This window comes from Salvelinus alpinus, chromosome 18 (assembly GCF_045679555.1).
Source record: "Salvelinus alpinus chromosome 18, SLU_Salpinus.1, whole genome shotgun sequence".
In the NCBI taxonomy this organism is placed as follows: domain Eukaryota; kingdom Metazoa; phylum Chordata; class Actinopteri; order Salmoniformes; family Salmonidae; genus Salvelinus; species Salvelinus alpinus.
This window is the reverse complement of record NC_092103.1, coordinates 37785411-37797965: the sequence shown is the minus strand read 5'-3', so window position 1 is coordinate 37797965 and position 12555 is coordinate 37785411. Positions and strand designations below refer to the sequence as shown.

Genomic DNA, 12555 nt, shown 5'->3' with positions numbered 1-12555 from the left:
AGCTGTTTATCATTGTGGCGGAGGCAGCGAAGGAGGATCAACGACGACTCTGGGAGTCGCAAACACGACGGAGGCCCGAGAGGCAGTCCCCAATTTCTTTGGAGTTGGGGCACACAGAGTGGTTGGCGGAGCCGAGGGGTGAACCAGAGCCAGTCAGGGAGTCGAGTGAGGAGCTCAACGCAAGATTCCGGAGAGAGGTGCTTGCGTTGAGAGAGCTGCAGAGCGGGCGTGCTGAGGAGCCGTGACACCAGTCCGGTGTCATGTGCACCTGTTTCACGCATCAGGCCTCCAGTGCACCTCCACAGTCCAGTACGTCCTGTGCCTCTTCCCCGCACTCGCCCTGAGGTCCGTGTCAATAGCCCTGTGCCACCTGTACCGGTCCCACGCATCAGGTCTCCAGTGCGCCTCCACAGTCCAGTACGTCCTGTGCCTCTTCCCCGCACTCGCCCTGAGGTGTGTGTCATCAGCCCGGTGCCACCTGTACCGATCCCACGCATCAGGCCTCCAGTGCGCCTCCACAGTCCAGAGCTTCCGGCGACAGTTCCCAGTCCAGAGCTTCCGGCGACAGTTCCCAGTCCAGAGCTTCCTGCGACGGTCTGCGGTCCGGAACCTCCAGCGACGGGCGGCGGTCCGGAACCTCCAGCGACGGGCGGCGGTCCGGAACCTCCAGCGACGGGCGGCGTTCCGGAGCCTCCAGCGACGGTCGGCAATCCGGAGCCTTCAGCAGGGGTTCTCAGTCCAGAGCCTCCTGCGACGATCTACGGTCCGGAGCTTCCGGCGACGATCCCCGCACCAGAGCTGCCATGGAGGATGAAGTATCTGCGAGCGGAGTGGGTACTTCGCCCCGCACCGGAGCCGCCCCCGACGTCCTGTGTCATTCATCGTAGATGCCCACTTGGACCCTCCCCTATTGAGTCAGGTTTTGCGGTCGGAGTCCGCACCTTTGGGGGAGGGGGGGGGGGGGGTACTGTCACGCCCTGACCATAGAGCTGTTTATTCTCTATGTTGGTTGGGGCGTGATAGTGACTAGGGTGGGTCATCTAGGTGATTAATGGTTTATGTTGGGCTGGTATGCTTCCCAATCAGAGACAGCTGTTTAGCGTTGTCTCTGATCTCTATTTATGCAGCCATTTCCCCTTTGTGTTTTGTGGGATCTTGTCTACAGATAGTTGCCTGTGTGCACACCAGTAGCTTCACGTTTCGTTCAGTATTTTGTTGTTTTTGTTCGGTGTTCATTTAAATAAAAGAAAATGTACGCCTACAACGCTGCACCTTGGTCCAATCCTTTCGACGAGCGTGACACATATATAGTTGAAGTTGGAAGTTTACATACACCTTAGCCAAATACATTTAAACTCAGTTTTTCACAATTCCTGACACTTAATCCTAGTAAAAATTCCCTGTTTTAAGATGCCATAGATGAAGTCTGGGTGATTCACATGGTCTATTGATGGGTCACTGCGTAGACTGAACTTCACTACATCCTTTGCCCAAGGTAACCAATGGTAACCTTCCGGTTTGAACTCCTCTCCAAGGCAAACAATCAGCAGGCATGGACATATCGTACTGGAGCTCATGCAAACTTACATTTATTTTTATTTTTATTGGACAGACAATTGCACACACCACAGTTTTAGTTGACTTATGGCTTCTCTCACACTATTCATTCAATCAGCAAGAAACAGCCTGTTATATTATTCTTGTTTGGATCGTATAGTATTTTTTCTTTCATAATGCATACCAGCTCCATATAAAATTAGCAAATACAAATGTACAATAACAATTAAATAGAACAAATACAAATTATCCATAGAAAACACATTCATTCACATACATGGGACAGACAATAACACACACCGCTGTGATAGTTGACTTATGGCTTCTTTCACACAACTACAACATAAAAGGATTTTTAAAACCTACAAAAATGTTGAACCTTTTAGGTTTGGATGGTGCGTACATTTTGATAATAAACTAGCTAGCAGTGTACATAACAGGAAGAGAGCTAGCATAGCTAACAAGTTAGCATAAACCCAGTTAAAATAACCAAAATATACTTCACATTATGACAAACTACATGTCATTACATTGTACATTGTTCAGACAACAGCTTTGTGACAGTTTGGACGTAATTATATGAAAAGAAAGTGCCTTTAACTGGGAAAGGAGTGGAGAAGCAACAACCATAAATTCCATCAGCATTAAAATGTAAGAGGAAAAGATGGCGCCAGAGCAGAAGGCAGACGTTTAACGTGCCCCCAACCGATTGTGTTTTTTTCTCCGTTTATCTGCGTTGTTTGTAACTTATTTTTTTACTGTTTTTGTACATAATGTTGCCGCTACCGTCTCTTATGAACGAAAATAACTTCTAGACATCAGGACTGTGATTACTCACCACGGACTAGCAGAATCCTTTTTCTTCTTTCACGACTCTAACGAGCCCGAGGTGGAGGATATACAGCTCCCTCGGGAACAGGCCCGACCCCAGTGATCTGCGTGAAGGGTAGGCGGAGAAAGAGAGGCCGGAGGGCGGGCTGCCTTCTGAGGAGTCGGAGGCGATCAAATAAACCCCCACTTTCCTCAATTCTGCTCGCAAACATGCAATCTATGGACAATAAAATGGACCAGTTACTGGGAAGATTAAACTACCAACGGGACATTAAAAACTGTAACACATTATGCTTCACGGAGTCGTGGCTGAACGACGACAATATCAACATACTGGTTATACGATGTACCGGCAGGATAGAATAGCGATGTTTGGTAAGACACGGGGCGGCGGTCTATGTATTTTTGTAAACAACTGCTGGTGCACGATATCTAAGGAAGTCTCGAGCTATTGCTCGCCTGAGGTAGAGTTTCTCATGATAAGCTGCAGACCACACTACCTACCTAGAGAGTTTTCATCTATATTCCTTACAACTGTTTACATACCACCACAGTCAGAGGCCGGCACTAAGATAGCATTGAATGACCTGTATTCCACCATAAGCAAACAAGAAAACACTCACCAGACTTCCTAGTAGCCATCGACTTTAATGCAGGGAAACTTAAATCAGTTTTACCAAATTTCTATCAGCATGTTAAATGTGCAACCAGAGAGAAAATAACTCTGGACCACCTATACTCCACACACAGAGATGCATACAAAGCTCTCCCTAGCCCTCCATTTGGCAAATCTGACCATAATTCCATCCTCCTGATTCCTGCTTACAAAAATTAAAGCAGGAAGCACCAGTGACTAGATCAATAAAAAAGTGGTCAGATGAAGCAGATGCTAAGCTACAGGACTGTTTTGCTAGCACCGACTGGAATATGTCCCGGGATTCCTCCAATAGTATTGAGGAGTACGCCACATCTGTCATTGGCTTCATCAATAAGTGCATCGATGATGTCATCCCCACAGTGACCGTACGTACATGCCCCAACCAGAAGCCATGGATTACAGGCAGTATCCGCACTGAACTAAAGGCAAGAGCCACCGCTTTCAAGGAGCAGGACTCTAACCCGGAAGCTTATAAGAAATCCCGCTATGCCCTCCGACGGAACAATGAAACAGGCAAAGCGTCAATACAGGACTAATATTGAATCATACTACACCGGAGCCAATGCTCGTCGGATGTGGCAGGGCTTGCAAACCATTACAGACTATAAAGGGAAGCACAGCCGAGAGCTGCCCAGTGACACGAGGCTACCAGACGATCTAAACTACTTCTATGCTCGCTTCGAGGCAAATAACACTGAAACATGCATGAGAGCACCAGCTACACCGGAAGACTGTGTGATCACGCTCTCCGCAGACGATGTGAGTAAGACCTTCAGATAGGTCAACATTCACAAGGCCGCAGGTCCAGATGGATTACCAGGACGTGTACTGCAAGCAAGCGCTGACCAACTAGCAAGTGTCTTCACTGACATTTTCAACCTCTCCCTGTCTGAGTCTGTAATACCAACATATTTTAAGCAGACCATCATAGTGCCTGTGCCAAAGAACACTAAGGTAACCTGCCTAAATGACTACCGACCCGTAGCACTCACGTCTGTAGCCATGAAGTGCTTTGAAAGGCTGGTCATGGCTCACTTCAACACCATCATCCCAGAAACCCGAGACCCACTCCAATTTGCATACCACCCCAACAGATCCACAGATGATGAAGTCTCTATTGTACTCCACACTGCCCTTCCCCCACCTGCACAAAAGGAACACCTATGTGAGAATGCTATTCATTGACTACAGCTCAGCGTTCAACATCATAGTGCCCCCAAAGCTCATCAATAAGCTAAGGACCCTGGGACTAAACACCAACAGTGGTAAATCTGATCACCGACAACAACGAGACAGCCTATAGGGAGGAGGTCAGAGACCTGGCCGTGTGGTGCCAGGCCAACAACCTCTCCCTCAACGTGATCAAGACAAAGGAGATGATTGTGGACTACAGGAAAAAGAGGACCGAGCACGCCCCCATTCTCATTGACGGGGCTGCAGTGGAGCAGGTTGAGAGCTTCAAGTTCCTTGGTGTTCACATCACTAACAAACTAACATGGTCCAAGCACACAATGACAGTTGTGAAGCGGGCACAACAAAACCTATTCCCCCTCAGGAGACTGAAAAGATTTGGCATGGGTCCTCAGATCCTCAAAAGGTTCTACAGCTGCACCATCGAGAGCATCCTGACTGATTGCATCACTGCCTGGTATGGCAACTGCTCGGCCTCTGACCACAAGGCACTACAGAGGATAGTGCAAACGGCCCAGTACATCACTGGGGCCAAGCTTCCTGCCATCCAGGACCTTTATACCAGGCGGTGTCAGAGGAAGGCCCTAAAAATGGTCAAAGACTCCAGCCACCCTAGTCATAGACTGTTCTCTCTGCTACCACACAGCAAGCGGTACCAGAGTGCCAAGTCTAGGTCCAAGAGGCCACTAAACAGCGTGTACACCCAAGCAATAAGACTCCTGAACATCTAGTCAAATGGCTACCCAGACTATTTGCACTGACCACCCTTCCCCTCTCCACACCACTGCCACTCTCTGTTGTCATCTATGCATAGTCACTTTAATTAACTCTACCCACATGTACAAACTACCTCAACTAACCGGTGCCCCCACACATTGACTCTGTACCGGCACCCCCCTGTATATATTGTTATTTTTTACTGCCGCTTTTTAATTACGTGTTACTTTTATCTCTTATTATTTTTTTTTGAAACTGCACTGTTGGTTAGGGGCTCATAAGTAAGCATTTCACTGTTTTCAGCGCATGTGACTAATACAATTTGATTTGATAATGGTGTGCAAAAATAAAACAGCTAGAATGCAATACCATCAACCAACCACACGATGTCAGTCAAGTACCATAAATGAAACCTGTCAAAGACATTGAAACCTGAACTCAATAACATGAATTCAATGCTGATGAAACACATTTTGGCAAAATTCACAAATAAATCAGGATATATTTTCTTACTCTATTACATATACACTATTATAACCTGGGTGGTTTGAGCCCTGAATGCTGATTGGCTGACAGCCGTGATATATTAAGCAATAAGGCCCGAGGGGGTGTGGTAGATGGCCAATATACCGCCGCTAAGTGCTGTTCTTACCATGGTATATTGGCCATATACCACAAACCCCCGAGGTGCCTTGTTACTATTATAAACTGGTTATCAACTTAATTAGAGCAGTAAAAATACATGTTTTGTCATACCTGTGGTATACTTAAGCAATAAGGCCTGAGGGGGTGTGATATATGGCCAATATACCATGGCTAAGGGCTGTTCTTATGCATAACGCAATAAGGCCCGAGGGCGTTGCTTAAGTGTAAAACTGATGTTACAGTCAAAAAGCAGCATAACCTGTGAATGTGCTATGATGGTGCTATGATGACGTTCTGTGGTCAGATCCATGGCACTTGTTGCAAGAAGGGTGTCCTGGCAACATTTCCAACTCAACCCATCATTACTATTATAAACTGGTTACCAACTATGATACATTTTAATACATGCAAATATATATACACTACACTAAGTTTGGGGTCACTTAGAAATGTCCTTGTTTTTGAAAGAAAAGCAAAAGAAATTGCCCATTAAAATAACATCAAATTGATCAGTAATACAGTGTACAGACATTGTTAATGTTGTAAATTACTATTGTAGCTGGAAACGGCTGATCTTTAATGGAATACCTACATAGGCGTACAGAGGCACATTATCAGCAACCATCACTCCTGTGTTCCAATGGCACGTTGTGTTAGCTAATCCAAGTTTATCATTTTAAAAGGCTAATTGCAATTATGTTAGCACAGCTGAAAACTGTGGTTCTGATTAAAGAAGCAATAAAACTGGCCTTCTTTAGACTAGTTGAGTATCTGGAGCATCAGCATTTGTGATTACAGGCTCATGTAGATATTCAATTAAAAATCAGCTGTTTCCAGCTATAATAGTCATTTACAACATTAACAATGTCTACACTATATTTCTGATCAAATGTATGTTATTTTAATGGACACAAATTGTGCTTTTCTTTCAAAAACAAGGACATTTCTAAGTGACCCCAAACTTTTGAACGGTAGTGTATATACACACTGAACAAAGAAGTTTGGAACCACCAAGACCCTTCCTAGAGCTGGCCGCCCAGCCAAACTGAGCAATCGGAGAAGAAAGGCCTTGGTCAGGGAGGTGACCAAGAACCTGATGGAGAACCTTCCAGAAGGAAAACCATCTCTACACCACTCCATCAATCAGGCCTTTATGGTACAGTAAGTGGCCAGACGGAAGCCACTCCTCAGTAAAAGGCACGACAACCCGTATGGAGTTTGCCAAAAGGCAACTAAAGGACTCTCAGACCATGAGAAACAAGATTCTCTGGTTTGATGAAACCAAGATTGAACTCTTTGGCCTGAATGCCAAGTGTCACATCTGAAGGAAACCTGGCACCATCCCTACGGTGAAGCATGGTGGTGGCAGCATCATGCTGTGGGGAGGTTAATCAGCGGCAGGGACTGGGAGACTAGTCAGGATCAAGGGAAAGATGAACGAAGCAAAGTACAGAGAGATCCTTGATGAAAACCTGATCCAGAGCGCTTAGGACCTCAGACTGGGGCGAAGGTTCACCTTCCAACAGGACAACGACCATAAGCACACAGCCAAGACAACGCAGGAGTGGCCCAGCAAGAGCCCATAGCACTCTCTCTCTCACATTTATTATATGTCAATCACTACTACACAACATTATAAAAATTGGTAAAAGATGGGTGTCAACAGAAGTTGTGTAGTGTGGTCAGGCACTTTTTTTTCTGCAACATTAATTTGTTGAGTATATAAAAACGTTACCTGATATAATATATAAAAGGTGTAGTCAGATTTTTTAGGCCAAATAAAATGCCTTTTTTTAACTGTAGTCCTGCTATTGAGATGCACCATGCTAGAACCCTTAACAGTATAACTCTTTTGTCTTCAATCCAGACATTCAGATATTGTGAAGACAAATTAGTCAGCCAAATTAAGAAGATGAAATTAGGTAATTGGCTGGTGGACATCCTTTACCCTCATCCTGCTTGCCCTCTTCTCGTCAGTAACCATGTCCATGACTGTCATCACTGAGCCTACCTACAGTTTCTCTGTCTCCTACAAAAGCATATAAACAAGCCAGCAGTGATGTGCAGACAGCTCATAAAATCACAGGGTTTGTTGTTTTAAGATTCTCTAATCTCTTATGGAAGGATACACGTCACGTCCTCTCTCCTCATCTCTTTCTCAAAACCCATTGGAGGTCAGAGGGTAGGGACCTCTGTTTTCTCATCCAATTAGTTTTGAGCAGGGGACCTGAGGAGTATACAATGGAGACCTTCCCTAGGTCTCTGGTTTCATACAGGTAATTGCCAAAAATAAAGGAAACACTTGAGTAAATGAGGGATACAAAGCATTTTGAAAACAGGTGTGGTTCCAGAGTTAAATAAGCAATTAACATCGCATCATGTTTAGGGTCATGTATAAAAATGCTGGGCAGGACATAATTTGTCCATTATTTTGGCTACTATGTCTAAGCCCCAATAGGATGACAATGTCCCCCATCCACAGGGCACAAGTGGTCACTAAATGGTTTGATGACCATGAAAACGATGTAAACCATATGCCATGGCCATCTCATGTACCAAATCTCAACCAAATTTAACACTTGAGAGATTCTGGAGCGTTGCGTGAGATAGCGTTTTCCACCACCATCAACAAAAAAACAAATTATGGAATTTCATATGGCATCTCTCCAATAGGTCCAGACACGTGTAGAATATATGCCAAGGTGCATTGAAACTGTTCTGGCCCAACACCCCAAATAAGACACTTTATGTTGGCGTTTCCTTTATTTTGGCAGTTACCTGTACATACCACCTTAATGGATACGTGTGGCATACAGACACTAACTCAAAAGGTATTAGACATTGGCCCTCTCCTCAGGCTCCAGTTTGGCTAGTCAGAGCATCTAATGATAGTAATGAAGGTAGAGACTGGTTTTCTCTCATAATCAACCTGCTGCCTGTGGCTTGCCATCACAGACAGTCTATTCTCCGGCTCCATCCGCACAAGGACAGAGAAACTCAATGGGGCGTCTTGCTCCTCTTCTAGCAACTGCCGCGTGTCGAAGGCACTGGCAAACTGGTCCGTACGCTCCTGGTAGGTGAAATCCAGCTGTAGCCTTAGGTCCCTGGTGTCATTCCCTGCTGGCAGCTTAAAGGTGGCTTGGACAAAGACCACATACCAGCCTGCCACGGTCACCTGGATGTGGGTCCTGTTCTTGGTCAGGAACATGCTGCCCATCTCCTTCCCCTCCTCCTCCCACTCCAGCTCACCAAAGATCTGTTTGGTCTGTTTGGTGGGGTGAGAGGCTGTTGGGAACCAAACAATAGAGACAGCAAGGTCAACAAACGGAAGTTAAAAAAACACTAAAACAATCAAACGGTCTGGGTCAAACAACAACATCCAAGGTAAGTAGAAAAAGGTAAGTAAAGAAAATCTCTATTTATATTTTCCTTTTTTAGTTACTTATGAACTGACGCAGTAGGCCTATCAACAATGCAAAGTAATGGCTGGGTCACCTTTAAGGAACAAACTGGAATTGGAGGAGGGATTTCTGAGAAATTTCCCCAAATCTGTGGGACATGGAAGACGGTTTTTGTTTACATTTTTCACAACAACAAAAGACACAAACATGCTCACTCAAAATATATTGTTCTTCTAATGCCAATGAGGCTTCATCAAGCTTCCAAAGTATGGGTCATTCCCTAAACTTGAATACTGCAAACAGGTGCATTCACAAAATCTCACACAGTCATCAATTGTTACACCCCCACAGTATGATGTAAATATATACGCAAGCACGCACACACAAGCACTTCCTGCCTTAGTGTGGGGGTGAAGTTTCCTGTAACTCCAGGCTCAGTAATAAATATGTTAAGTGTCAAGAGAGGAATGCTGTAGCATTATTTTAACAAGAAAATATCTGTGCCTTCAAACAAAATGATGGTTGTCTTTTTAAATGGCTGGATATATGTCTAACTTTAATTTCCATCCACAGAATGAAGCTTACCATGAATTAGACCTTCACCAGCTCCTGACGGTGATTCAACCGGCTAAAATTAAAAACAGGAGAACCAATTTAACATCCTCTCATGTACTGTTACACCTCAAATAATATAACAATTATAACCAAAATAGTAAAACATGTTGATGGAATATATTGCACCAACAATTCTCAATGTTTTCCATTATTTATTTTAAGTGTAAAGTTTGAATCAAACTAATCTTTTGATTTTGCTGTGTTTTGGCAAATAGGCTGTATAGAACCCTAATCGTTTTAACAGATCTGTGCTCAAATACAGCTTTGTATGTCTTGAGTCTGACTCTGGGCTTTGAGATGTTAAAAATTGTTCTCATCTCAAAGCCCAGTCAGGCTTAAGACATGCAGTAACAAAGCTATTTTCTTTTCAGACTGAGCAAAAACAGTAAACTATCCAGCACTAGAGAAGTAACCACATAGAGTAGCTACTGTAAGATTTATAACCCACTGTCCTCTAATTGAAAATGAATTCAAATAAATATTCGTTCCATGCTGGAAGTATATGGTCTGTACAGCATTACTCAGCATATCATTTACCTTAGCAGAATAAATCCAGATCAAACACGCTGCATTGACAATCAATGCTGCAAGGACAACCCCGGCAAGTCGAAAGCCTGTGAGACAAGTGTCATGTGCCATCCCCTCCAGCCAGGCTCTTGCAGAACTGTTGATGTGACTGGAAATGAACCAGTTGTGATCAGGTCTCTGACTTTAAGCTGCTATAGGGTTTCCTATTCTGTGTTGGGGATTCCAGTAAGAGAGAGAACTGACGCATGAGGGGGGCGTGTTGCAAGTGTGATCATGTCAAATGCATGGGGGGGGGCTAACTAGTATTCTTTTAATAATAATGTATTATTTTTTGGTCTTGCTCAATCTGATTGGGTGGGCCTGGCAGGGTCTGTGTCCACCCAGGCCTATGCCCCTGGTTGACTCCAATGCTTCCCACATCTAAGTTGGCTTGATGTCCTTTGGGTGGTGGACCATTGTTGATACACACAGGAAACTGTTCAGCGTGAAAAACCCAGCAGTGTTGCTGTTCTTCACACAAATCAGTGTGCCTGGCACCTACTACCATACCCCATTCAAAGACACTTAAATATTGTATCTTGCCCAATCACCCCCTGAATGGTACACATACACAATCCATGTCTCAATTGTCTCAAGGCTTAAAAATCCTTCTTTAACCTGTCTCCTCCCCTTCATCTACACTGATTGAAGTGGATTCAACAAGTGAAATCAATAAGGGATCATAGCTTTCACCTGGTCAGTCTATGTCATGGAAAGAGTGATTTTAATGTTTGTATACTCTGTGTAGACCATGCCTTCAGGGTTGTAAGTGGAAAAATTTTCTGGTGAACAATATTTGTTAAAGTTGCCAATGTGGTTAACCCTCATCCCATCAAGAGAATAAGGTCATGACATATCAGTGTCTAAATCTATGTATGACCTGATAGGTGTGGGCGTAAGCAAACACTTGTATCGTACATGTTATGGTTGGAAGACCGTCACAATGAAGTGACTCATATTGATCACAACAACCATGTCAACTTTCCCCTCTGGAGGGAATCTATAAAAAGTAACCCACCAACTAAGCCCTTTCTTAAGTAACCCATCATGGTTTTCCACTTGCTTTTTCCTTAAGTACTCTATAATAGTAGTGACGTCAATAAGCCCGTTCCTGTGATATTTTTTTATTTTTTTAAACCTGAATTTATAACATGCAGGAAGTTACTTAGTGGTTATGAGGCTCTAACCACACAAAACAGTAGATGGGTGGGCTTTGCCAGGAAATAAGATATTGGGGTTAAATGCATTTACACATACAGTACCTTCGGAAAGTATTCAGATCCCTTGACTTTTTCCACATTTTGTTACGTTACAGCCTTATTCTAAAATGTATTAAGTTGTTTTTTTCCCCTCATCAATCTATACAATACCCCATAATGACAAGCAAAAGCTGGTTTTGAGAAATGTTTGCTAATTTATTAAAAATTAAAAACTGAAATATGACATTTACATAAGTATTCAGACCCTTTATTCAGTACTATGTTGAAGCACCTTTGGCAGTGATTACAGCATTGAGTCTTCTTGAGTATGACGCTACAAGCTTGGCACACCTGTATTTGGGGAGTTTCTCCCATTCTTATCTGCAGATCCTCTCAAGCTCCGTCAGGTTGGATGGGGAGCGTTGCTGCACAGCTATTTTCAGGTCTCTCCAGAGATGTTCGGTCAGGTTTCTATTCCAGGCTCTGGCTGGGCCACTTAAGGACATTCAGAGACCTGTCCTGAAGCCACTCCTGCGTTGTCTTGGCTGTGTGCTTAGGGTCGTTGTCCTGTTGAAAGGTGAACCTTCGCCCTAGTCTGAGGTCCTGAGCGCTCTGGATAAGGTTTTCATCAAGGATCTCTGTACATCTTTGCCTTGATCCTGACTAGTTTCCCAGTCGCTGCCACTGAAAAACATCCCACAGCATGATGATGCTGCCACCACCATGCTTCACCGTAGGGATGGACGCTTGGCATTCAGGCCAAAGAGTTCAATCTTGGTTTCATCAGACAAGAGAATCTTGTTTCTCATTGTCTGAGAGGCTTTAGGTGCCTTTTGGCAAACTCCAAGCGGGCTGTCATGTGCCTTTTACTGAGGGGTGGCTTTCCCCAGATCTTCCCCAGATCTGTGCCTCGACACAATCCTGTCTCGGAGCTCTACGGACAATTCCTTCGACCTCATGGCTTGGTTTTTGCACTGTCAATTGTGGGACCTTGTATAGACAGGTGTGTGCCTTTCCAAATCATGTCCAATCAATTGAATTTACCACAGGTGGACTCCAATGAAGTTGTAGAAACATCACAAGGATGATCAATGAAAACAGGATAGACTTTAGTTCAATTTCCAGTCTCATAGCAAAAGGTCTGAATACTTATGTTTTTGTTAAATAAATGTGC

The 12555-nt window shown here is 44.1% G+C and overlaps 1 protein-coding gene across 1 annotated transcript; it reads right to left on the bottom strand.

The window, feature by feature from the left end:
* Nucleotides 1-7010: 7010 nt before the first annotated feature.
* On the bottom strand, nucleotides 7011-10398 carry LOC139544279 (uncharacterized). The gene is made up of 4 exons (XM_071351220.1): nucleotides 10153-10398; nucleotides 9586-9628; nucleotides 9095-9148; nucleotides 7011-8884 (listed from the first exon to the last, which is right to left on the bottom strand). Exons 1-4 carry the CDS (start codon nucleotides 10252-10254, stop codon nucleotides 8469-8471), a joined length of 615 nt encoding a protein of 204 aa, XP_071207321.1. The 5' UTR covers nucleotides 10255-10398; the 3' UTR covers nucleotides 7011-8468.
* Between the last annotated feature and the right edge of the window lie 2157 nt (nucleotides 10399-12555).